This window comes from Xiphias gladius, chromosome 18, assembly GCF_016859285.1.
Source record: "Xiphias gladius isolate SHS-SW01 ecotype Sanya breed wild chromosome 18, ASM1685928v1, whole genome shotgun sequence".
NCBI lineage: Eukaryota > Metazoa > Chordata > Actinopteri > Istiophoriformes > Xiphiidae > Xiphias > Xiphias gladius.
In genome coordinates, this window is record NC_053417.1 from 7,408,828 (window position 1) to 7,433,009 (window position 24,182).

The 24,182-nt window shown below is 43.2% G+C and overlaps 2 protein-coding genes across 5 annotated transcripts; one reads left to right on the plus strand and one right to left on the minus strand.

Moving 5' to 3' along the window:
* The first annotated feature begins 722 nt into the window (after positions 1 to 722).
* Positions 723 to 12,420, plus strand: brpf3b (bromodomain and PHD finger containing, 3b). 3 transcript variants are annotated; one of them, XM_040152131.1, is made up of 13 exons: positions 723 to 818; positions 3,201 to 4,762; positions 4,935 to 5,091; positions 5,297 to 5,428; positions 6,103 to 6,231; positions 6,989 to 7,301; positions 7,618 to 7,908; positions 8,606 to 9,208; positions 9,813 to 9,894; positions 9,981 to 10,069; positions 10,373 to 10,467; positions 10,938 to 11,092; positions 11,432 to 12,420. In XM_040152131.1, the coding sequence occupies exons 2-13, from the start codon at positions 3,225 to 3,227 to the stop codon at positions 11,613 to 11,615; spliced, it is 3,768 nt and encodes a 1,255-aa protein (XP_040008065.1). In that variant the 5' UTR covers positions 723 to 818; positions 3,201 to 3,224; the 3' UTR covers positions 11,616 to 12,420. The 3 variants fall into 3 exon arrangements, with proteins under 3 accessions (XP_040008065.1, XP_040008064.1, XP_040008066.1); XM_040152130.1 differs by lacking the exon at positions 723 to 818 and adding an exon at positions 1,294 to 1,678; XM_040152132.1 differs by lacking the exon at positions 723 to 818 and adding an exon at positions 1,294 to 1,678 and having other exon boundaries at positions 8,609 to 9,208.
* Positions 12,385 to 22,390, minus strand: nr1h5 (nuclear receptor subfamily 1, group H, member 5). 2 transcript variants are annotated; one of them, XM_040152134.1, is made up of 10 exons: positions 21,760 to 22,390; positions 17,353 to 17,751; positions 17,119 to 17,259; positions 16,839 to 16,963; positions 16,036 to 16,134; positions 15,847 to 15,943; positions 14,491 to 14,607; positions 14,269 to 14,358; positions 14,049 to 14,162; positions 12,385 to 13,648 (listed from the first exon to the last, which is right to left on the minus strand). In XM_040152134.1, the coding sequence occupies exons 1-10, from the start codon at positions 21,854 to 21,856 to the stop codon at positions 13,446 to 13,448; spliced, it is 1,482 nt and encodes a 493-aa protein (XP_040008068.1). In that variant the 5' UTR covers positions 21,857 to 22,390; the 3' UTR covers positions 12,385 to 13,445. The 2 variants fall into 2 exon arrangements, with proteins under 2 accessions (XP_040008068.1, XP_040008069.1); XM_040152135.1 differs by lacking the exon at positions 21,760 to 22,390 and adding an exon at positions 21,580 to 21,670.
* Between the last annotated feature and the right edge of the window lie 1,792 nt (positions 22,391 to 24,182).

Sequence of the window (24,182 nt, forward strand, 5' to 3'; positions counted from 1 at the left end):
TGGAATTTGTGGCCATGGCAGTGTGTATGATGCTGAAAGCAACTAGTCCTTTAATTCCTTCCGCAGCTTTTAGCAGTTGTGGCCCCCACGCTTCACTACTGTAAGGTCTGACCTGCTGTGTATAGCAACTTTACACTTGCACACAATTGTAAACCCAACCCGTGTGGATCTTTCCAGTATCTAGCAGCTTTTGAATATGTGCTCGACTTGGCTGATACATTTAAAGGCTGCTGGGTGATGTATAATCACACAGAGGTCATTCATCAGGGTTAAGGTCATTCTATTTAATTTCATAGTGTCGTCTAATGGAAAGGGACAGCTTGCTGCCCATGGGACTGGTTTTTAACGATGTAATACATTAAAATGCGCTGCTGGTCTGTCGCTTTTTTCTGAGTAGGTCTATGTGTGTGCATGTGTGCATATGACTAGAATACACATGAGCAAGAATGTGGGTGCATAGGTTTTGTGCACATGGGGGTGAAAGGACAGGTGTCAGGCTTCCAAAGCATGAGTCGAGAAAACCGTCGAGGTGTCGAAACTACATCTTTAGAATGCACAGATCTGTAAATGAGATCAATACAGGCTGTGATCCTGCCACTTACCCTGTTAAATTGCTTGCGCGCGAAAATCCTGGCCTCGTGACGTCAAGAGGGCGGGATAAACTTGTATCAATGTGCCGTTATCAATGCAGCCCGCAGGCGACCAGAAAAGCAGAGGAGAGCCGTCAAAATAAAAATGTAAACATGAGCTGCGTGAGAACCCATTTCCCCGGCTATTTGATTCATCAAGACTGAAAGTCAAGCTTCAAAAGCGAGACGGTATTTTAAAATAATTTCCCCCGGAATATCCCATGGAAAGAGATAACAAACTAATTATGTCCCAACATGATCATGGCGTAAAAATAAACGTGAAATAAATCCTTAGAACGCTGAGTATTATGTGCACTGTGTTAGTTCGGTGATGAATGTAAGTGGTCCAAACGTCTCCAGAAAATGTTAGAGCAGGAACTAATTTAAAAAAGATGGGAAAAAATACGATTCAAGAGCAGTAAAAACATATTAAAAGAGAGAGAAAAAAGTATATGAAATATGCGTGCATTAAAGTCAATTACAACACGCAAATCTGTAAATGAAAAGAGAATCTCTGCACTTTGAAGCCCCCAAATACATCGGCCACCCAACTTTTGCCACAAATTTAATTACTTTGAGCTGACTTTGTGGTGAAAGGTTGGAACACGGTATATGCCAATAAAGACTTTATTTTGAAAGGCGTGTCCGGAAGTCCTGTGTTTTTACTTTGGCTAAAATCGATTTAGCACTTACTTTAAGTCTGGGCTCCAAATAGCTAGCCAGCTAGCTAAAGGAGGCTAGTGTTTCTCCCCCAAAAATTAGCTCGACAATAAGGTGTTTCTCAGATTATTAATGCAGATATACCACTCGTGTTCTCAGTAAATCTTTGGGGTTGACTGCTTGCTTCCCAAATGCCGTGTTGTGGAGAAACGGATGCGTTATAAAATACCGAAATATACCGGCTGTACCACCAAACTGTAGCTGGCTAACGGTAGCTGTTAGCTTCGAGAGTACCGTAAGTTAGGCGGCCGGCTAGGCAACCATTACTGTAGAGGCGGCTTCGGACCGCCGGCTGTCGAGCTACCTGTGTCAGTCAGTTGCCATAATAGGTAAGGTGGATTATGTTTGTTACCTACTGTTTCTTAATTATAGAGTTGTTCAGAACTTTTTAACTCAGTTATAACTAGCAGTGGTTTTACTTGTTCTGCGCCTTGTCAGCGTTTAAAAAAATAACAAGGCAGCTAACGTTAGTACTGTCAATCTGGTTAAGTTAGCAGGCTAGCTAGCCGATATCTTTACTTGTCTCTGTACTTTTATGCCAGAGTACCAGAATACTGTCAAAATACATTGCCTTTTTCATGCAAAATATACATGATAATGCACTGCTTAAAAATTACAAACAATTAATAAGATTTCAACTGTAGAAGAGGTTTTAACTGTGTTTTAAAATTGTAAATATGGCTGACATTTTACTCTCGAAATAAGGACACTGATCTGTTGAGACCGTGGTATTCTTGAAGCTGATTGGCTCAGGGGCGGATCAGTCAAACTTTCCTTAAAGCTAATTGGATGTGTCCGTTGTGTTGTGGCTAGCCCTGATAGTTGATGCCAACAGTTAATGAAATAAAGTCGAGAATAATCCACAGGCAATTCATATTTATTGGCCGTGTGTGTTTGGACAGTGAGGAGTAACCCTCAGCGTGACACCTGATTAGCTGCCAATTCATTGATCTATGCATTTAGTTACTGGCATTGAGTTAGAGTGTTTTGAGTTGCGGTGTGTGCGGGAATGTTTACGCTGCAGGTGATAGGGACTATAGCCATGCATAATAACACTGTGCAGAAAAATACACCATACGACAGACATGTTTTTAAGTGACTTAATATGTCAAGAAGTTCAAAGCATGTTCAGCCTCTTTGGCTTTAGTTGTAAGGCGTTGTTACAGCAATGGAATTGGTTTGCTTAGTTCTTTAAATATTATATAATGATCTCAATGGGAACTTGAGCTGTTGGAGCAGCAGAGAATAAATATAGATAGAGAAAGTGCTTACTGAACAGTTAATTTATCAAAAGCAAACAACAACAAAATGTTACAGATGTGGCAATGGAGAATGTCATGTATGGATGTATCATACATGTATCACAAAATACCAGTCCATGTAAACTTTCCTGCAAATGTCACTTGGGTCCAGTGAGATGTCTGTAAATGGAATCTAGGCTACAGCTAAGTTCGTTTATTTAGTCTCTGTTTCCTGCTTATAGCACCAACACTCTAGTCGCCTGCCATCTGCAGCCAATCAAATACATACACCCACGCTCCTTGGGCGATCTGAGATGAAAAGGAACATTGATATTTCCCAAAAGACCCTTTTTCTTTTTCATACTAATAAAAAATTATTAACAATACATTTAAAAACAATTTGACATTTTGGACTACAAAAAATGATAACTGAATGTGATTTCAGTGGGACTTTAAAGGGTGAAATAAATGTATAACATTTGCATATTCTGCTGTAGCATCATCACACACCTAATCCTGGGCAATATAGAAAATATATTTGTGTACTGACTAATATTTACAGTCTGACACCACAGATTTCTAATTATTTTATTTTATTTTTAACCAACAGGAGGAAAATTGTGATCATTGGCCTATGAGGAAGCCACGTCGAAAAGGCCAGGTGGCCGGAGGAGGTGGAGGAGATGTCAAGAAGTCCAATGGGACAGTTGCCGGGCGTGGGGGTGCCCGCCAGCGATCTCCATCCCCTTACAGCCTCAAAGCATCTCCTAGCAGAGAAACCCTTACCTATGCCCAGGCCCAGAAGGTGGTGGAGGTGGAACTGGATGGTAGGCTTCACCGCATTTCTATTCTGGAGCCCCTGGAGGTCATTGCTGAAGATGAGATGATGGCTCAGGACATTACTGAGTGTAACAGCAACAAGGAGAACAGTGTGCAGTCATCATCTCCCACCAGCAGTGCCCAAACAGTCTGCAAACCAGTCACACCACGAGGCCGCAGGAGAGACTCCAAATGTCCCTCTAGCAAGTCGCCACCACCTTCCAAGAACCACTGCCCCAATTCTCATCCACAAACACCTGAAAAGTTACATACAACACACCATCACCACATGCCCCTCCCTGAGCCTAAGTTTCGTGTGCTAGAAACCTTCACGCCAGTCGAGGCACCTCCTCTGCCTACGGCATATTACCGTTATATTGAACGCTCAGCTGAGGAGCAGGAAGCTGAGGCAGAATATGACATGGACGAAGAGGACACCGCCTGGCTGGAGATGGTCAATGCTGGCCGGACGTCAGAGGGTTACTCAGCTGTCTCACCAGACACCTTTGAGCTTCTAGTGGACCGGCTAGAGGAGGAAGCCTACAGGGAAGCCCGAAGCCGGGCGCCCACTCAGAGCACTGTTGACGATGATGCCTTCTGCTGCGTGTGCCTGGATGATGAGTGCCTCAACAGCAACGTCATCCTCTTCTGTGACTCTTGCAACCTGGCTGTGCACCAGGAGTGTTATGGAGTGCCCTATATTCCTGAGGGCCAGTGGCTGTGCCGCTGCTGCCTCCAGTCCCCTCAGAAACCTGTTGACTGTGTTCTATGTCCAAATCGTGGCGGCGCTTTTAAGCAAACGAGTGACGGCCGCTGGGCACATGTGGTCTGTGCCATCTGGATCCCTGAAGTCTGTTTTGCCAACACAGTGTTTCTGGAACCAGTCGAAGGGGTTAATAACATTCCCCCAGCACGATGGAAACTGACCTGCTACTTGTGCAAGCAGAAGGGCCGGGGTGCATCTATTCAGTGCCACAAGGCCAACTGTTACACTGCGTTTCATGTCACATGTGCACAACGTGCTGGCTTGTTTATGAAGATTGATCCAGTGCGAGAGACAAATATTAACGGGACCATGTTCTCCGTTAAGAAGACAGCATTCTGCGAGACCCATTCGCCACCAGGACAAGAAACTGTATCAGATGAGGAGAGCGAAGGAAGAGTAGTGGGCAGCAGAGGGAGGGCTAGTAGAGGTAGGAGTGCCTATACAGAGGGTCCGACAACACCAAAAAAAGGCAGAAAATCTGAGGATGATGGCAAAACAGATAAAAAGAAAGGGAAGAAGAGCACAGAGTCAACAGTTCCGCACAGTGCTTCACCACAAGTGACAGTGCCTCAGATACCCACAAGCAGGTTAGATTTTCTTTCATTTTGACTGAGCTAAAATGTTGTGCTTCTGTTGTTCTTCTTCAAAAATTAAAATGCATCTTTTTTTATTTTTATTTTTTGCCAAACATTTGACCAAGATGGTTTTCATCAGTCATGTTGACAGTACGACCAACCTGCATCTATCTCTGTTGTACAGGCTGAATATCATCTGCAAAGGAATCATCTTCCAGAGGAAAAACCAGTTCATGCAAAGGCTGCATAGCTACTGGTTACTGAAGCGTCAGTCGAGGAACGGTGTGCCGCTGGTTCGGCGTTTGCACTCAAACATCCAATCCCAAAGGAATACTGAACAGGTCAGGGCAGGAAACAGAACTGCAGCCATGGCACTCTGACTATTTTGTACTCTGATCATTACATTTTTTTGTGATGTTATTCTGTGTCTTTATTTGGCCATTGCCACACAAAAAAAATTACTAAAATTAATTGATTGCCTTTAGATACATCTCTTGTACAGTATTTATACAATGGAACGCTAAAAAACTGTGTTGTATTTTGTAGCCTGAGGTGGATGAGAAGGTTTCTGCAGCAAGAGAAGCTCTGAGATATTGGCAGAAGCTTCGGCATGACCTTGAAAAAGCCAGGCTGCTCGTGGAACTCATCCGCAAGAGGGAGAAGCTCAAACGAGAACAGGTAACCAAACAAGGATGAGTCTCACATGCTCACAGTCGTGGAGACTAACTGTATTGCCTACTCAGGCGTATCAATTCAATATTTACCCTTTTGAAAGCATAAAGGCCATATACGGAATGCACTATTTCAAGGCTGAAATTTTGAATTTTTTAAATACGTGGAAACAACAAGTACTTCGGCCTGTGGTTTTAAGAAAGATTTTCTTTATTTTATGATGTCCTTAAATGTAGTCTGAAGTTCTGTGATTGGTTGGATGGTCTCACTTTTCTCAACCTGTCCTAAAGAGAGTGTACATTGACATCTGGGAGGCATCACCCTGAGGAAAACAAATGAATACCTTTTCAGATGTAAAGGCCATCAGGGCTGACAGTTATCCATCTGATGTACGGGACAGCCAGTGGTCTGTGGATGTTGAAATCTGACCTAATGTGGACGTAAACTGATAGTCTGGTCATCCGTGGACATCTTTGTTGAACGATTTTGATTTTATTATGTTATGTTCTGTGGATATTATATTTAGAAAACCATTGGTTTGGTTAGTTAACATTACAAGGCCCCTCACATTACTTCTCTACACTTGAGCCTTTAGCTGTCTGTAAAAACTTGTCTGAATTCCTTATGGATGCAACTTCCACGTATGTTTCCATCAAATGCATATTGTCTAACAAATGCAGGTCAGAGTTCACCAGGCAGCTCTGGAGATGCAGCTGACCCCAGTGTTGGTGCTGCTCCGCTCCACTCTGGACCAACTACAGGAGAAAGACACAGCCCAGATCTTTGCACAGCCGGTCAACATCAAGGAGGTCAGACATTTCACTGTTACAACACTGACACCAGATTCTTGCACAGAGTTTATATAAAGTTGCAAAGTGGGAGGGCCCACTGGTTCCGCACATTTTTTTCCCCCCATTTTGTATTCCCATTTCAGATATTTCTTTACATGACATGCACGTAGTTACTTAACAGAGAAATATTTGACTCTCCCAGGTAATGTAAAGACCCTACAGGTGTATGTTCCTATCACCAGTTTCAATTATTTCAACTTTGTTTCTGAGAAATCTTGTTTTGTCTGTCATTTTGGCAAACGGTTCTAAATACTACAGTACCCATGAGGCTGTCCGAGGTTCAAATCAGAGCGGTGGCAAATTCAGAAATCTTCAGTCGCACTTGCGGTTGAAAACAAAGCATGGCACCAATTGTGAGTCACATAACATTGTCTATGGGAATAAGTGAATGGGACGTTACCTTTTTTATAAATAAAATCATTACAACTTCATAAGGGTTCATCTTAATTAATTTTTTCCACCAGTCAGTGGTAGGTCATATCTCATCTGAAACATGGAGGGCTAGAAAATAATCTTTCCAGACACTGTAACATAATGAGATCTCAGTGAGCCCATGGCAGCATAATGTTTGGTGTTTAGATTAAAGTAAGACTCTTATGTATTAATATTTCCAAGAAAGGACACCAGTTTCTTACACTTCCACAAAATTGTATCTTATTTGCTAAAATGTGTCCATTCTTGTCATTAACGTTTGGAGTTAATGTCTTGTTCTCAGGTTCCAGATTACCTGGAGTTCATCAGCCAACCCATGGACTTTTCCACCATGTACTCTAAGCTGGAGAGTCATGCCTACCGCTCAGTAGCTGACCTGGAGGCCGATTTCAACCTTATGGTGTCCAACTGCCTCCTTTACAATGCCAAGGACACAGTCTTCCACCGGGCAGCACTGCGTCTTCGAGACTTGGGAGGGGCTGTACTGCGCCATGCACAACGACAAGCCACCAACACTGGCCTGGACCTGGACACTGGCATGCACCTCCCAGAGTCACCACAGAAAAGAGACTTTTACAGCTGCACCTGGGAGGACGGTAAGTCACAGTGGTGATGCTCAAAAGGAAACGTGAACACACGCATGTCGTCTTTTTTTTTTTTTTTTACATGTACACAGCCATTTTGTGTATATGTAAAATTTTAAGTGCCACAGCTGCAGCCTTGTCCATATCCAGTATGCTGGTTATATATATTGAAGCTGTGTGCTTTGGCATTTGTACTGCTGCTTATCAGCTAATATCAGCTAATCAGCTTCAGTTTTTAAAAATTCAGGATTAAACTCATATTTTTTGTGCTTAGTGGAAAATACATGCTAGCATCACTCTCTGCCTAACTCCTTTCTGTTGTGTCCAGTTGACAGTGTGCTGGATCCAGAGAACCGTCTTCATATGACAGTGGAGGAACAGCTGAAAGAGCTGTTAGAAAAGCTGGACTTTGTCAGCTCCATGCGATGCAGTGGCGCCCGGACTCGACGCATCCGCCTGCTTCGTCGCGAGATCAACAACATCCGCTACAGGCAGGGCCAACATACCCGCCACAGCCTTCACAACGGACATCTGAAAGAAGACGACGAGGATGACGAAGATGAGGAAGACGATGACAAAGACACCAAGGCAGATAACGGCCATTCGCCTTCGGACAAAGGTGGGTGATGAAAAGCACTGACGTTTCAACAGTATGAAATTGCCAATGCATGTACGTTTTTTTTTAAAAGCCACTTTTTTTCAATGAGACCAGTTGTGAACATGAGCTAACGGAACATTGTCCTCAGGTAATTGAGCCAGGGTCCCCCCCACGCACCAACCCCAACCACCCCACTGTCTCCAGTCTAGTAAGTAGGGGCCCACAGAGTCTCGTTAGCCATGGCTGCCTCACAACTCCTCTCTCCCAGTGCACTCTATGTCTGCACCTCTTCTATACATCACTGTCATGGACTCACCACTCTCCATTGGCCACGTACAGTCATGCCATATCATCCCACTTACTACAGACTAGTCCAGTCAAACAGTCTCTTGTCACCATAGAGGAGAGCAGCAGAACACCTGTGATTTGTGTCAGTTAAGTCATAAAATGCTGCCATGTTACCATGTTGCTCGTGTACAGTTGTGAGAGCAAAGTTATTTATTCACTCGTCTTGACAAGGTCCTCCATATCTACAGAATAGCTCAACTCCCTTTGGACTGTGGTTAGACTGTTAGAATGAAATGTAAATCATTATGAAGTGACACCATTTTCCAGTGTGAATACTGCACCACCACATCACACTACATACTAAATGGACATTCATTTCAAATAAATGCTGAGTGAAATGGAATTTCATTTTTCTCCTCTCATCTTCCAGAAGACCTCAAATCCACTTCGCCACCAACACTGGAACCTACAGGGCCGGCTCCTCCTCCACGACAGGGGGACGCACCTCTGGAGCCTCCCACCCTGCGGCCAATCACAGGGGAGCCCCGGTCCCCCAGCTGGCCCTGCAAGCGCTTAAAGATGGACAGTGACCTCTCAGACAGCGCCACAGAGAACATTAATTGCACTAAAGCATGGGAGCGGTCAGTGTCGCCGCCTCCCAGTTTGCACAGTGAAGGACAGGCAGTTGCCAACGGTCTGCCAGAGCTCAGTGCCCCCCCACGGCCCACCCCTGGGGGTGTCGGACGACGAACCTCTGTATTATTCAAGAAGGCAAAAAATGGAGCAAAACTGTTCCGAGACAGAGAGAATCCTTTACTGAATGGGAGGGGGCTGCAGGACGAGAATAGAAGCAGCTCACCCACAGCACCCAACTCCACAGCCAGCACCCCATCCTCCACACCTTTGTCCACTCCATCCAAGACCCCACAGAAAAGCCCAGGACCCCCTACCCTCAATGAACAGTGGACCCCCAGTCGCAGCATGTGCTCAGATGATGAGCTAGAGAGGACACCGAATCATACACTGGAAAGTGGTGAGCAACTTTGCATAGTTAATGACATTAGACGCTTCGTTGCCCCAGGTTTATGATCCTCCACGCTAAAATCTGACCACACAGGATGCACTTTGGAATGTTCTGAATTAACAGTTGATATTAGCTACCACTTGACTGTCTCAACAGGCACACTAAAAATATGTCAGACAATAAAATAATGTGAAGGAATGTACGCGTTGTTGGAGTGCATTTACAGATTTTTGAGTTTTCCACAAAATTTAGCTTAAAAAAAAATCAAAGAGCAGTCTTCAACTTGTCTTCATCCATTTTTGTTAATCACGTCAGGTTAGCTAGCTATATTTTGTTTAGCTTCCATATGTTCTTTGAGCTCTTTCTCATGCTTGTGACTTGACGAAACACAGCGTGCTACTTGATCACAGAATAGGAGCCTGTTTTTGCCTACTTCAGTCTAGCTAATCAACAAAACAAACAATTCCCCAATTCCCTCTACCCATGTTTTCATTGTGATGGGATAAGACTAAATACATCCTTTGCTTAGATGTCCTCTTTTTCTGTCTACTTTTTGTCCTGGTCTTGTTTTTTCAGCAGCAGCTCTTCTGAGATTTCTCTCATTTGCTTTCAGGACTGACCAACGGCTTCAACAAGCACAAAGATGGCGAGTCTGACTCTGAGTACAGCCCTTGCCCAGTCCTCCACAAAGAAATGTAAGACATGGTGTGTCTGTTGTCATTGTTTTCTATTCTTAGTAATGATTGACAATACATTGACAATACAACATGCGGTCTTACAGCAGCTCACCACCCAAACGAAGCCTCGGGAAACCGGCTCTTTCCAAAGTTCCCTTCCTGGAGATAGTCAATGGAGACTCAGATTACACTGGTATGTTTGGGTTTTTTGGTTTTTTTTGTTTAGTTTTTTGTTACCAAGGAATGTTTTTGCTACAACATAAAGGGCAATCTGCTCTGTGAATTGCATGTCCTATGTCCACTTTTTGAAAAAATTAGAACCCAAAAGGAAGAAATTACTGTTCTATATTTGTTGGTCTCATTAATGCGTCATTACCACACAGACAAAGAACCTCTCTGCATGAAGCCATTCAATACACTTCTTTTAAACTGCATTTGCATCCTGGTAGTTGGGGATGCAAACCAACGATTTTAAGTGTCTGCTGCTGCTTTGCAGGGAATGGCAGCCAAACATCTGAGGATGAGACAGAGCTGGAGCCTCTAGATCTGGTTTGGGCCAAGTGCCGAGGATATCCCTCCTACCCTGCTCTGGTAATCCTTTATTTCATCTAATATTACTGAAGCTCCACCTAAAGCCGTTTTCACATATGAACTCCAGACAATGTCCAGAGAATCAGGTCAGAGAATCAGGTCCGGCCATTGTCCAGAGTTGCCCTTTCACATAAACCGGAGATTGTCCATGGGAGACGCGTTCTCACCTACTGGAAAGACTCTGTTTGGTTTAGGCGAGGGGTGTTACCTGGGTAGAGTCTACAGGAGACAGGATAGAAACGATATCAACACGCCCACTGGCTCACTGTGAATTTTCCGGACAACGACCTGCTCTATTCACACATGGACGCAATCAGACATTACACGGACTTTGTACTAGGGAGCTGGTGGGGTAAAGTTCGTTTTAATGTCCGGTCCAGCTGATTCGGACTTTTGCGTTCTCACTGACAGCTCCTCCGGGTAATGTCTAGATAAGTTGGACTCTTGGACTGACTGTGTGTCTGTTCCAGATAATCGACCCAGAGATGCCCGAGGAGGGCCTGCTGCACAACGGGGTACCCATCCCTGTCCCACCCAAAGACGTCCTCCGTCTGGGGGAGCAGAGACAGGAGGAGACCAACGAGAGGCTCTACCTTGTGCTTTTCTTTGACAACAAGCGGACATGGTGAGTTTCAGATTTGCTCAACTGTAATGCAGTGCACTTCTTGTCACAGTATCAGACCCACCATCGTTGAACAGGTATGTTAAAGACGCTTGTGCTGGCTGAGTTATAACTACTAGGCCAACCTGCTGCTCTAAAGAAGCAATGAATTGTGCCAATTCATTTGAAAAACCATGACTTCTTTATTACTAAATAAAACGAATATAGTATAGTATTGTATATTGTCGATATGTATGTTAACGTCCCCGGTGAAAGTGGGTATCATCACTCTGTGTCCAAAGGTTACAGTTTAAACACTTTAAACTGTAACAACAGTTTAAATCTGTGTCTTTGGTATTGTAGGCAGTGGCTCCCACGTGAGAAGGTGACACCTTTGGGTGTAGATGACACAGCGGACAAGCTGCGCATAATGGAGGGCCGCAAGTCCAGCATCCGCAAGTCTGTCCAAGTGGCCTATGACCGTGCCATGATCCACCAGAGCCGAGTCAGCCACAGCCACGGCTTTGTGGCCTCTAACTACCTATAGAAGGCGACAGTGAGCCCTGTGCGCACCCACAGTCAGCCACTATGCATTTCTCTTTGGTCTTAAAGCAGCAGGTGGGGCGAGTCCTGCTGCCAGTTGAATTTGTATTCGCGCTGTGGTCTGAAGAGGTTGCCATGGCAGCACAGAGTCCTGGACTGTAGTTCATTACCAAACCACTAGTGTCTGAAACACAGAGCAGTGGAGTTTGTGCCGTTGAGGATGTGGAGCTCCAGCTGTGAATGAAGTTACCTTCAGGGCCCTGTCGCTGGGGTCAGTAAGCGGTAATTCCCTGTTCAGGGGTGTATCGAGGTATCTGCTTACTCCACCTGGAATTGCTGAGGCTGTGTGTCTGGATCAAATGTAAAAGAATTCCCCTCTATTTTGTATAATGCTACTGCCAAGGAATCAAATTGTCAGAAAAGAGATTTGACATATTTATATGAACCACAGAAGACGAATGAATGGATCACTGCCATCTTTTATACAATAGCTTTTTACATTTTAATCTTTTACAAAGACACTTGTATATTATAAAGGCACACTTTGTGTACATACGTATGTGTATTAACAAACCCAATTTAATTTAATGTCGCTGTTTTAAAATGCGTATTTCAATCAACCCACAAGGGGCAAAGCGAGGCTGTGTATATTTGTGGAGATAAAACAATTCCTGACTTGCTGCAGTGTTCTTTGGTTGTCCTTGATGTAATTTCATTGTGTGTGTGTGTGTGTGTGTGTGTGTGTGTGTGTGTGTGTGTGTGTGTGTGTGTGTTGCGTGTGTGTGTGTGTGCGCGCGCGCGCGTGTGTGTGTGCGTGCGTGTTTGCATGCGTGTGTGTGCGTGCGTACATTCAGAGCATACAACACAATGAGCTGTTCTTTATATTTGAATTCTCTTTTTTGATACAGAGAGAAATAATTTATTTATGGAAGACAGAATATAGAAATAAAGCTATATTGGTTAAAGTCGAGAATTAAATTTTATTTAAAACAAATGGAGTGAGGTTTTAAAGCCAACATTTTAACAGCTGAATTCACCTTTGGTCTGATGTTGATAATTTGACTCAAAACCAATTGCCATCATTCACTGTTGACCCCCAGAAGATTCTGTTTATTGTCAAGAGCCCCATTTTATCAAATGGAAAAATACACCTTCATAAGCTTGTACTACCTGCATATTTTACCTGCTCACCAAATATTTTGTCTGAAACAGTATTTCCTCATTTAGGGAAATGAATGCTCTATTAAAACATTTTGGGATACTAAACTGCAGTTTTGTGTTTTTTTTTTTTTTTTCTTTTTTTTTTTTTTTTTTTTTTAATATCAAAAGTGAGGTCATTTCTCTAGTGAAAATGTGATGTCCGTTTGGTTCCCAATTTTAGTCAGAAAACTGTCTTCACTGATGAGCTCCAGTTAGTACACAGTCTGCATTCTGTTTTATTTTAACAATACTCAGCATAGTGAAGAGAACTGTGAGTGTACATGTTAGCTAGAAACAACAGTTACAAAAAGACCTATGAACATTTCTTTGCTCAGACAAACTACAGCACTCCACAAGCACATTTTATGCCCATCAGGAGCTAAAATTCTATAATGACTGCAGGACTGAAGTCAACTGAGAAAAATTGTGTGTCAGTTTTCCAACAACAGGAAGTCAAGCCTGTTGACCCAACACTCAGATCAATAGCAGGTGAAAACCTTGCATTTCCAAATTGTTATGTTCTCTAAGACAGCGTTTGTACAATTTTTCATTTAGTCCTTACATGGAAGTTGAGACATGAAACTCCCCAGAGAAGACCGTGGTGGTGTTCATTATTTCCGCTATGCCCTCTCCATCAGGGTCCAGGCTGCTGCCTCGTCAGGAGGAGGTAATTGTGACGCAGGGTTCGGAGCTCCGTCAGTCTGCCTAGCAGGCGGCCAAACCGCTGCGGTCCCCCTCGCCCAGCTCCAGCCTGGGCCCCACACACCCTGGACAGCAGGTCCAGGATCAGCTCTTGTATTTTCTCAACACAGCTGGCTGCCTGCAGGGACGCCCGGTCTGCAGGACGGTAAGAGACGAGACCTGTTTCTTTGTGTTTATATCCAAACATTGATTGACATATTCAACTTGCCAAACAGCTACTGTATGGAAAAAGTCAAATGTGTTTTGTTTAGTAGAAGTTAAACACAGCTGCCAGGCTTTGAAAACCAGTGCTATAGAGCATGAAAGTAGCAGAGTCTGTTAAAGCCCTGATAAAGTCTAAAGTCAGATCCATTGAGACATACTGAGTGAATCATTCAGAGATGTCATTTTATTATCACAACCTGTTGAAGAGCTCAAGATAGGTTAATGCTGATTATTTACAGTCCAATAGAGCACTTGTATGTCTCGACTTGACAGCTTAGTGGAATCGTTTCAAACCGAACGTCCACAAACTAGAGAGGACATATGGTCTGACCTGAGCAGAGCAGAGCCGTAGCAGTCAGCAGGCTGTATTCAGCCTCCGTCACCCGCAGCGTTTTCATGCTGTGGAAGAAGTTGAGCACCGGGCCGAAGAGATCCTCGCTGCTTCCTGTCCACGCGAGCAAATGGGAAATGCCTCGTTCATTTTTATGTGAAACGCTGTGAACTCTTTTTATTTTTTCAGTCTGGAAGACCGAGAGTATTTCTGAACTCACCTGAACTGACCAGCGTCCTGCTGGGAATGTTTTCCTTTGACTCTACATTTCTCAGCCAGTTGTGTGTTGACGTACTGAAGACCTGCAGGGCTGATAACAGAGAAAAAGAAATTATTTCAATTCAAATGAAAGTCATAAATCTAGATTTTCTGAAATGTCATGTGTGATTGTTGTGTTGTCAGTGTCTCTTCCTGCGCCTCCCTCTCGTGTTGGTTTGTTTACCTGGACTGGGGCTTGTTGGGTTATTGGAGAACTGCTGAGCTGAGAGCAGAAACATGACCTCCAGTGAAGAGACAGAAAGGAGAGAGCTTTGGTCTGAAAAATCCAGGAGGTCAAAACCTGTAACAAGAACGTCACAGCTTACTGCTTTTCAAAAAACATAATGTTATCACCACTCGCTAGACACAGTGGCTATGACGACAGGTGGGACTGCATACGGATATACGGTACTGCATTTCTGTATCGATATGCTTTATCCTAGGTGAGTCTTCAGCTTGTAGTTTTGTTGTTTTTTTATTTTTTATTGTTTGGAAACCAAATAAGAAACTTCACAAGATCAGTATTCCAATAGGTTTTTCCTATTTATATGTGGTATTATCATGTGTCACGTAATCCTGTATAGGATGAACCATTTTAAATGTGTTACATTAAAAAAAAAATTTTTTTAAATTGTCCATGCAGTGTTTCCTTGCACGATGAAAAGATAGCTCACCAGTCACTAGTTTTTCTTCATTAGTCTGCAAAAAACTTGCCAAAATATCAATATTTAAAGAATAAGTCTGATGATATTCTGTATTTTTCTTGTGTCAAAAAACCAATGAAGAACACAAAACCAACAATGAACTGATCCTACTAACAAGTATTGTCCATGTTTCCAAATTCTGCTATATCACATTCTTATGTATCATAGAGCTCCATTGTTGTCTAAAAACGATTAAAAACAAATCTGTGAGCCACAGAATTGCACCATGTGCCATGTTCCTTCATTCCCATGAAAACCAGGGTAAGGGAACACCAAAGCGTAGCAAATCTACACTTTTTACTCCGGTTTGAGTGATGTTTACTAAAAACTACAGTGCCCCGGTGTTTTGGGAAATTACTGAGCCTTAAAAAAAAAAATTGTGACTTGATTTGAAATTTCATTTATGGCTGCATAAGAACAAATGAGCTTGAGGGCAACAGAGAGGATAAGGAAGACCGTTAGTATTATGAGACGGAATGACACAATTTTTAGTTTGGTCTTTTCATGGGATTCATTGACGATAACAAAAATATAGAATATCGCCGGCGTTATCCTTTAAAAGTTTCAGCAGAAAATTAAAGTTTCTAAAACTTTGAAGAAGCTTAGGCTTGGTGAAATGCAGAGCATTTTAAAAGTTCACTGCTCTTGCAGGTCTTTATTTCCCAAGGGCTTCTTCATCTTAACAAAAGAGATCACATAGCGCCTCTACTCTCTTTTATGTCCTTTAAATATGAGTTTATGTATCCTTTATTAGAACCTATATTTTTGTCTCAAGTGGACACAGTATATAATAGACATAATAGATTTCAATGGTCATATATTCCTGTCCATCTTACCTGGCACTGTCCTGGCAAACTGCAGCAGTCTTTGCAGGTGGGGTGACACAACATCAGACAGGCCCTCCCCTTCTTCTGCATATGGCCACTCAAACAACTGACCACATACACACAAGAAATCATGAGGAAACGTGGAAAATGTTAGTGTGTTTTGGGGAGTACAGGTAATGTTTCCACACTGTGACCTACCCTGCTGTGGCTGCCATTCTGTGCTCGGTACAGTCGATGGGCCTCCACCATCCTGTCCACAATGTACTTCTGTTCTCGGGTTAAACTTGTAGACAATGCCTGATGAACACAACTCAGGATTAAACCAATATCATGATTATAATATCACTTCCCGATGGTCAAACTACAAGGTAGAGAGAGTTGTGATGGCAGATAAATGTTGTCTTGTCAATTTGACCCCCTGTGGTGGAGGAAAGCTTACACTGGTCATGTACAGTTTTGTTTAATCATCCAACCAGCTACCAACCAGTAACTTACCCAACCATCCGATCAACCAGCCAAAACACAACCCAGAAAATGACCACCCACCCAACAAACCACTCAGTGAATTAACTAGCCATGTTGACCAAACAACCCTCTACTCAACCAGCTCACTAACCATATCATCTGTGTTCTGAACCATTCCATCAACCACATGATCACCAGCTAACCAACCACTCAACAAACGACCAATCAAACATCTAATCAACTAACTCTACTTATATATACAGTGTGTGTGTCTGTGTGTGTGTTTGTGTGTTTGTGTGTGTGTGTGTGTGTGTGTGTGTGTGTGTGTGTGTGTGTGTGTGTGTGTGTGTGTGTGTGTGTGTGTGTGTGTGTGTATAATATACAGTATTATATATTATTATTATTGTATATTATATCCTGTATTTTATATATGTATATATGACCAACAGAGCGTTCCAGAACCACCATCTCGCTATTATGACTGGAAAACTGCCATCCACTGAACCACAGACTGAGTCAGTCCTGCCGCACAGCACCTGTCCAGGTAGTCTGCTGGTAGAGCTGACACTCCGGCTGTCTGTGTTCTCCTCTTCCTCCTGTCCTCTGCCTTTACCTCCTTTCCTTAGTCGCTTGGATTGGCACTGCACCTCGGTCAGAAGGCCTGGGGAGAAAAAAATACATTTTTCAGATTCAAACGTGTGACATCAGTCAAATGCATTTTGTTTCAGAAGGTATTGATTACTGTCACCAATTCTTTGATTTCATTACATTAAGTTAAACATTTGATTTCATGTGGTTCAACTAGATACCCCTTACACTCAGCCAGCATTCCCACGGCATGGCATTTCCTCAGCCGGCAGTCTTGGCACTTCCTCCTCATATACATGTCCATCTCACAGCCACCACCACTCTTACAGTGATACACAGCCTTTTTAGTCACACTACGCCTGAAGAAACCTACAGGGGAAAGGGGAAAGAAGCACCAGGTGAGGTTGAAATAAAAAGAAAAGAGTACAAAATTGACTCCAAAGATAGCAGGGTAAGGAATACCTTTACATCCTTCACAGGTAAGAGCATTGTAGTGATACCCCGATGCCTTATCTCCACATACCACACACAGCTCCTCCTGACCCCTGCCCTTCCCTCCTGAACCCACCCGAGACCTCCGCCCCAGAGGCAGTCCTACCACTCCAAGCCCCTGAGCCAGGCCTCCGCAATGGGGCTCGGGGCTGGGATCACAGGGGGCCTCCAGGCAATGAGAGCTGTAGTGGTACGGGGGATGGCAGAGCTGTGAGGACGAAGAAGAGGAGGACGGAGAGGAGGTGGAGGAGGGCGGAGAGCCGTAGAGAGAGAAGGGCAGGTTGGCAGGGTTGTACTGCTGCTGGCTGTAAGGGAGCAGCTGGAGGTCAGGGTCCTGCAGAGGGTAGCCCAGAGGGTCTGCCAGCATGTCTGAAATGGAAAAGGATGGAGGTTCAGAGACTGCCGCCTTAATACATGCACCACTTTAACGTGGCTTTTGCAATTTTTAAACATTGTGTTCAGATCTGGGATCTGATTCAGTGTTCCTTTACAATTCCACACCTTAAGACAATTCAAACATAAGTGTTCAGGCATTTAGCCCTGACATTTACACAACACATGAAAAAGGAACTCGAATTTCCTAGAAAACTGTCAACCTCCTGGAAAGCAGTATAAGCGGTTCTGCCCCACTTCCCAATCTATTAGAACAAACTGCCTTTGTTTCCATAACCATTTGTTGACACTTTAAAGGATAAGGCAGGCAATATATTCAGTGTTTGTCTTATTGTCAACAAACCTCACGAAAAGACTAAAATCAACAATTAATTGATCCTAACAATATTAAAATATTCTAAAATCCGATATAGCTTATTCCTCTGTGCCATAAAGCACCGTTGTCCTCCAAAACTATTAAGAACACATCAGTGAGCCACACCGTATCACTGGGTGAGATATTCTTTCATTACCATGAGGATGGACACTGTTGTTTATTATAAGTCAATCCCGCATACACTCTCCTGCTGCCAGAAATAGTCACTGGAGCAAATCTGTATTAATCTACAGCCAAAAACAGTTCACAGTAAAGGCACTATTTCCTTCAGTTTGCCATCAACTACAGTGTCCAGCTGTTTTTAGGAAATTACTGATCCTTTTTTTTAAAAAGAAACCCATTTTTACAACTTGATGTACATCTTCAATAGGAGCAAATGGAATTGGGACTGAGAGCCACAGACTGGGTAGGGAAGTTGAAAATTTCAGACTAATACACTGTTGGTTTGGAGAAATAGTTTTCCTTTGAGATTGATACCGCACCGCTTTATGCCCCACCCTGACATCCTGGTTCAAAAGGACAAACAACATACTTAGGAATAATATAAGTGCCTTGATGATCATATCAAGCTGAAATAAACCTAAATTGCTCTTCAATTTGTCCCAATGTGACAGGATGCTTAAAACTTGAATTGCGAACACAAGCATAACCATTTTCTTTGATACTTGAGGTACAGTGAGTATCTTTCTCAAAAAGTTAATCTTGTCAGTACCCTCAAGAGTGAAAATGCTTCTGACACTCATCTGAACTGCAGAAATACAAAAACGGAGGGAGACTGATTGCATTAGCATGTCAAACACGCAAGTTAACATTTCAAGCAACACAATTACACCGTTGCGAGTCAAAGAGTGTCATAGGAATGCGGTGTTACGTGACTCGTGTGACTTCACTGCGTTTATGGCTCTTTGGGGATACAATAAAAAGCTGTGAGACCTTGTGAACTTGTTCAGACTGCTGAAACAGGATGCAGCTGAGAGCTCCCAGTGCCATTTAGAATTTTTTTATCCTCTTTTCTGGACACTTCATTCAGTCTGTAATGGGCGTTCAGTGTTGTGACGGCCCGAAAACATCTTTGAGTGTGGGTGAGCAGCGTGTGTTTTGCAAGGCCCATCTCTGCTGAGAACACATGTGTGACCACTGGCAGCTTCTTAAAGTACAGCTGGACCAGCACATCTGGGACTGCTGTGGGATCTGTTATGTACTGTTTAAAAGGAGAGCCCACCCAACTGTCAGGAGTCTTGGGACTGCTGGAGATGGAAGTATAAAGGTAAAAAAAAGTGTTAAAATGTGAAGATCAGGGCTGATTATAATATCAGTTATTAGGTGCAAAATGTGTGTTATTTTAATATGAGGTTGAAGAGTGCCTTTAAGTTTAACAGGGCAGACAAACAACCATTCTTGTAGCTGTGTAACATTGTTAAAGGGGGACTTAAGTAATTTGGTAATGCATGTCCATAAAGTTGGGGGAATTATGACTTTTAGTCCATAGTCTGCATCAAGCTTCAAAAACACTGGATCCTACTCTTCCCATAATGCTAATTTTCAGTTATACCCTCCCCATCTGATAGACGCCCAGCTATTTGACTCCACACCAGTAGCTTGTAATATGGGCTCTCTGTTAAAAAGTCACAAAGCCCAAGCTGGGCTAACCCTGATGACCATTGTTGAGTTACTTAATGGGGCTACTGTGCAAAGGCCCAGGAGCCCACAGGTCCAAAGACACAGCCAGCTCTGCCCCCCCAACTCACAGAAGTCAAAAGAATCTGGCAAGGGCTGACACTCTCGCTACTTTATCTTTCTTTTTATTGTAACGATGGAGAAATGGCACAGATGCACCTTTGGTTTGCTACTGTGTGCTCTGGGCAAAGTAAACATAAACTTAACCCTAGTCCTCCGCGTAGCGGAGGTGCCCTTTAAATCGTCTGTGCATGCCACTGTTATGATTTATAGGTCATCAATCTTCAGTCTTTACTGATTGAACACTGATGACTAAATAGTCATCAAAAAACTACCAAATGTGGCCCCACAATATAAGAGCTTTTGAGAGTTTTGATGGTGGATGATGGTTGATGTACAAAGCTGCTGCATCCTAGATTGTAGGGCATTGACATGCCTGCTCTGATCAAGTAAGTGTGTGCGTCAACAGAACCATCGGTTTAAAGGGCACTTATTAGCCTTCCTTACGCCTTTCTTTTGTCTTCTCTCTTTCGTTCTCTCTCCAGATGTTTCCTGTCCCTCTCAGACTGTGGCGGCAATGTTTTGGGGGGGGTCCTTGCTTTCTCGGCGTGTGACAGAGCTATGGTTCACACTGTTTGTAAACCATTTGAACGCTGTCTAAACACTCTTCAGCCTCCCTTCCATCCCACGCATGCAAGGAAGCCAAACAACACCAGCAAACTGCCCCCCATAGTGCCCCCTTCCACCCCCCCATTCTCCTAAGGGCAAGAGGGGAGACAACAGGGGGAATTTGTTGATGATACACGTCAGTATAAATAGATGCTGCGATGCACAGTTTGCCTCCCTGAGTGCTGTGAATGCAGCAAGCCGGCTGAACCTCCTCAACAACTAGTTTCTTCATGTTATCAAGTTCTCAGAATTGGTGAATAAACGCTTGGCATTCATTCATCAACTGTGGGAGCAAATGAGATGAGGTTGTGTTGCACACAGAGTGAAGTCATCGTGCAGTCACATCCTCTTGTATAACAATTTCATGTATAAATCAAACACTTACTTGAAGCCACCCCACGTAATTTTTAAACACAAGTGACAATTACGAAATAATGTACAAATGTCACAGCAGAGGTAAAATAGTAGAAAAGACTCACAAATCTGACTCAGTAATGTCTTTTTTACAGCAATATCTACCTAAAGTTTGCTAAAGAAAGCTAACATTAGCAACCGTAAGCTATTGGTCATACCAGACCACATGAAGCTTTAACAGAAAAACCTTGAGTTTTTGCGCAGGTAACCCTGGTCAAAACTACCAACAGTTTTCATTTGAACTACTTTCTGCTGAAGAAATAGTCCCAGTAAAACCTGCCAACTGTGTGGTCTGTTGAATTTTATAGTGCAATTTGTCAAAGTTGCCAGCAACACAAAGGAAATTTACTTCATCCATTGCATTGAGGTAGAGTCAGATATCCTATAAGTGAATGTCTAAAAAATGTGGACAGGTCAAAATGGAAAGTAACTGAAGTAGGTGAGAGGTGGTCTGTCATTTGGGTGAACCAACCCATTAAAGCGGTAGAAAACAAAAGTAAACCAGCTCTCCTTGCTCCTTGTCTCCTTTCTACTCCAGAGAAGAAATAATCCTCCTGCCAGTGAAACCGGTAAGGTTACACAGCATCATTCCAATTCAATTATCATTGACCCATAACACAGAAAGTGCTTTGCAAACAACAGTCAAATCACAAGACATGAACACTCACATCTGAATATCCAGTCTTTCAGTGCACTCCAGTCTTGCATGTACAGTGGTGTAAATATGTCTATAACAGCACTGATGTCACAGCTTAAGTTAGAGAAGCACTAGAAAAAAACAGAAGTAGAAAGAGAAGTGAAAGAAGAAGGCTGAGCATTAATAGGAAGAAGTGTCACTGTGGACTCACCATAGTACTGGAGCTGCTCGGTGGAGCAGTAACCATCCGAGGCGGAGAGAAACCCCCCTGCTGAAAAGTTCATCTCCAACTCAGTCCACTCTCTCATCTGGACAGAAGATCCTCTCTTCAGCTAGTAATACAGGATCTATCTCCACACTCACACACATGCAAAGACATAAACACACACACACACACACACACACACACACACACACACACACACATAGACAATTACTCAGAGGATTCACACAGATATGAAGGATCTGGGAAGAAATTCCTCAATCCCCAAGATGCGTCCAGGTCTCTTAGCTGTCCAGGCTGATATCCCAGCCTATTTTTAAAAAGCAGAGAGGAAGAGTGCAGCTGAGGCTCTTGGTTTATGGTGGATGATGTGCGGGAGGAGGTCTTAACCGTCTCCGGGGGGGATAGACGAAAGAGAAAGCAGGGACACCCAGGAAGGACAAGGATGTACTGTGGTCCAAACAGCTGGTCCTGGCTGGGACTTCACAGATCAGAAGACAGTGGGATCGGACGGATGGAGGGAAAGATGGAGACCTTATCCCTCATGGGCAGAGTGAGGGACACCCAACACTCATGGTTTGTGTGTGTGTGTGTGTGTGTGTGTGTGTGTGTGTGTGTGTGTGTGTGTGTGTGTGTGTGTGTGTGTGTGTGTGTGTGTGTGTTGAGATTTGGACTGGATAGATGTGATCCCAGAGGGCAACAGCTGGGCTGGGCAAAAAAAAAATTTCTCGATTTAATCTGATGAGTTGCACCAAAAAAAAAATCTCATCATTAAACGAATTGTTAAAAAGTTTTTTATCATGAGCATTTCATGGACTAAATGCCGTTTATGAAGCTTTTGGCAGGTCTAGTCCAATTAAACTCTACGACTTATATTTGACTATTTTCTAAACTTAATATTTGTGTGTGTGTGTGTGTGTGTGTGTGTGTGTGTGTGTGTGTGTGTGTGTGTGTGTGTGTGTGTGTGTGTGTGTGTGTGTGTGTGTGTGTGTGCATGTCTGTCCATGTTTGTCCTCCGAGCCTTGGGAGTGTGTTTACTCTGTCTTTTGTTTACCGCTGTTCTGTTTGTGCTGCAGTTAATATTGGACAGCAGTTAGATTTAAGGGGCCCGAGGACCTCGGCCTCCCCCACAGACAGTTAACCGGGCCGAGCAAAGAGTGAAAGGAGTCATGGCCTGAACAGCCCCAAGGAGACAGAGAAGTGACCTCAACACTGGCCTGTAAATCTCTGAGCAGGGCTGTTTGACACACAGCATGCTCACCGAGGATTAACTGCATCCTCCCACCCGCATATCACCCCTTTCACTTGCTCATTATGGGAACCAGGGCTGACCGAGGGATAGCAAAGGGCAAGGGAGGAGCCAGTCATGGTCACTGAAGCTTTAGCCTTCACTGGAGTGATCACGATCGATCACGGTGACAAATGAAACAGGAATTTGGTTGCTAGCTACACATAGTCTTTCTTTTGAAGATTATGTCCAAAGGGTAAATTGGTACAAGTGTGGCCACAGTTCAGGATGGCAACAAGATGAACTGTAGTCAAGGGAAAAGTGCAAAATCAAAAGACAGAAAGTAGATAAAAAGAAGAAAAAAAAGATAGTCCTACATGTCAAAAACCTGCAGTAACTTTCGTTGTAATGTAGAAACACACATGCATCTGATATTTGCAAGTAGTCCACAAGATTGAAAAAGCCATATGTTCACTTTTAAGAGCTTTTAAGGGTAATTAAAATCAAACTAAAGAAAAATAAATAAATAAATAAAAGAATTCCATGTGAAACAAAAACTACAAGTTTGCAGAATAGGAAAAATAATAACAGAAATAATTTGTTGAGGGGCATAAAGTCGAACTGTCACAAACAGATTGGATGAAATTAACAATGCAAGTCTTTTCTGTATATACAACATCCTTTGCCATCCTGGAAAAGGAAAGCCTCCTTTCCTTTTTCTCTTTTTTTTTTTTCTGTTTACAAACTGGGGGTTTAAGGATGGAGGGTGTATGTTGTTCAGAATATAAAGCCCTCTTAGACCACTTAGACCGAATGTATAGAAAACAACTGAAGGTAAATTAGTTCTTGTTGAAACTTGACGAAACAACTTGATTAAGCATCTACAGCCATGCTGGCTGCTCTGTGGTGCTTTGAGCTAAATGCTAGTGCATCCATGTAGCCAGAGAAGATTTCTTGGACGGGCATCTCTCGCTCGGCATTGCATAACAATGCTCCCCCTTTATGACAGCCCGTGCTATCGTCAGCAGAGCCAAACATGCTCACAGTGATAATGCTAACATGCTTTTGTTTAGCAGGTATAACATTTACCATGTTTACCACCATCTTAGTTTAGCAATTTAGAATGCGAACATTTGCTAATTAGCACTAAACACAAAGTACAGCAGAAGCTTGATGGGGAATT

Excerpts from the sequence above, each read along its gene's own strand:
- brpf3b (XM_040152131.1), top strand. The coding sequence starts at position 3,225 with ATGAGGAAGCCACGTCGAAAAGGCCAGGTGGCCGGAGGAGGTGGAGGA. Across the intron at positions 7,302-7,617 it reads CAGCTGCACCTGGGAGGACG|TTGACAGTGTGCTGGATCCA; the intron begins GTAAGTCACAGT and ends TGTTGTGTCCAG. Across the intron at positions 9,895-9,980 it reads CCAGTCCTCCACAAAGAAAT|CAGCTCACCACCCAAACGAA; the intron begins GTAAGACATGGT and ends GCGGTCTTACAG.
- nr1h5 (XM_040152134.1), bottom strand. The coding sequence starts at position 21,856 with ATGAGAGAGTGGACTGAGTTGGAGATGAACTTTTCAGCAGGGGGGTTT. Across the intron at positions 16,964-17,118 it reads CGTGGGAATGCTGGCTGAGT|GCCTTCTGACCGAGGTGCAG; the intron begins GTAAGGGGTATC and ends TTTTCTCCCCAG. Across the intron at positions 14,163-14,268 it reads CAGGACGCTGGTCAGTTCAG|GAAGCAGCGAGGATCTCTTC; the intron begins GTGAGTTCAGAA and ends TCGCGTGGACAG.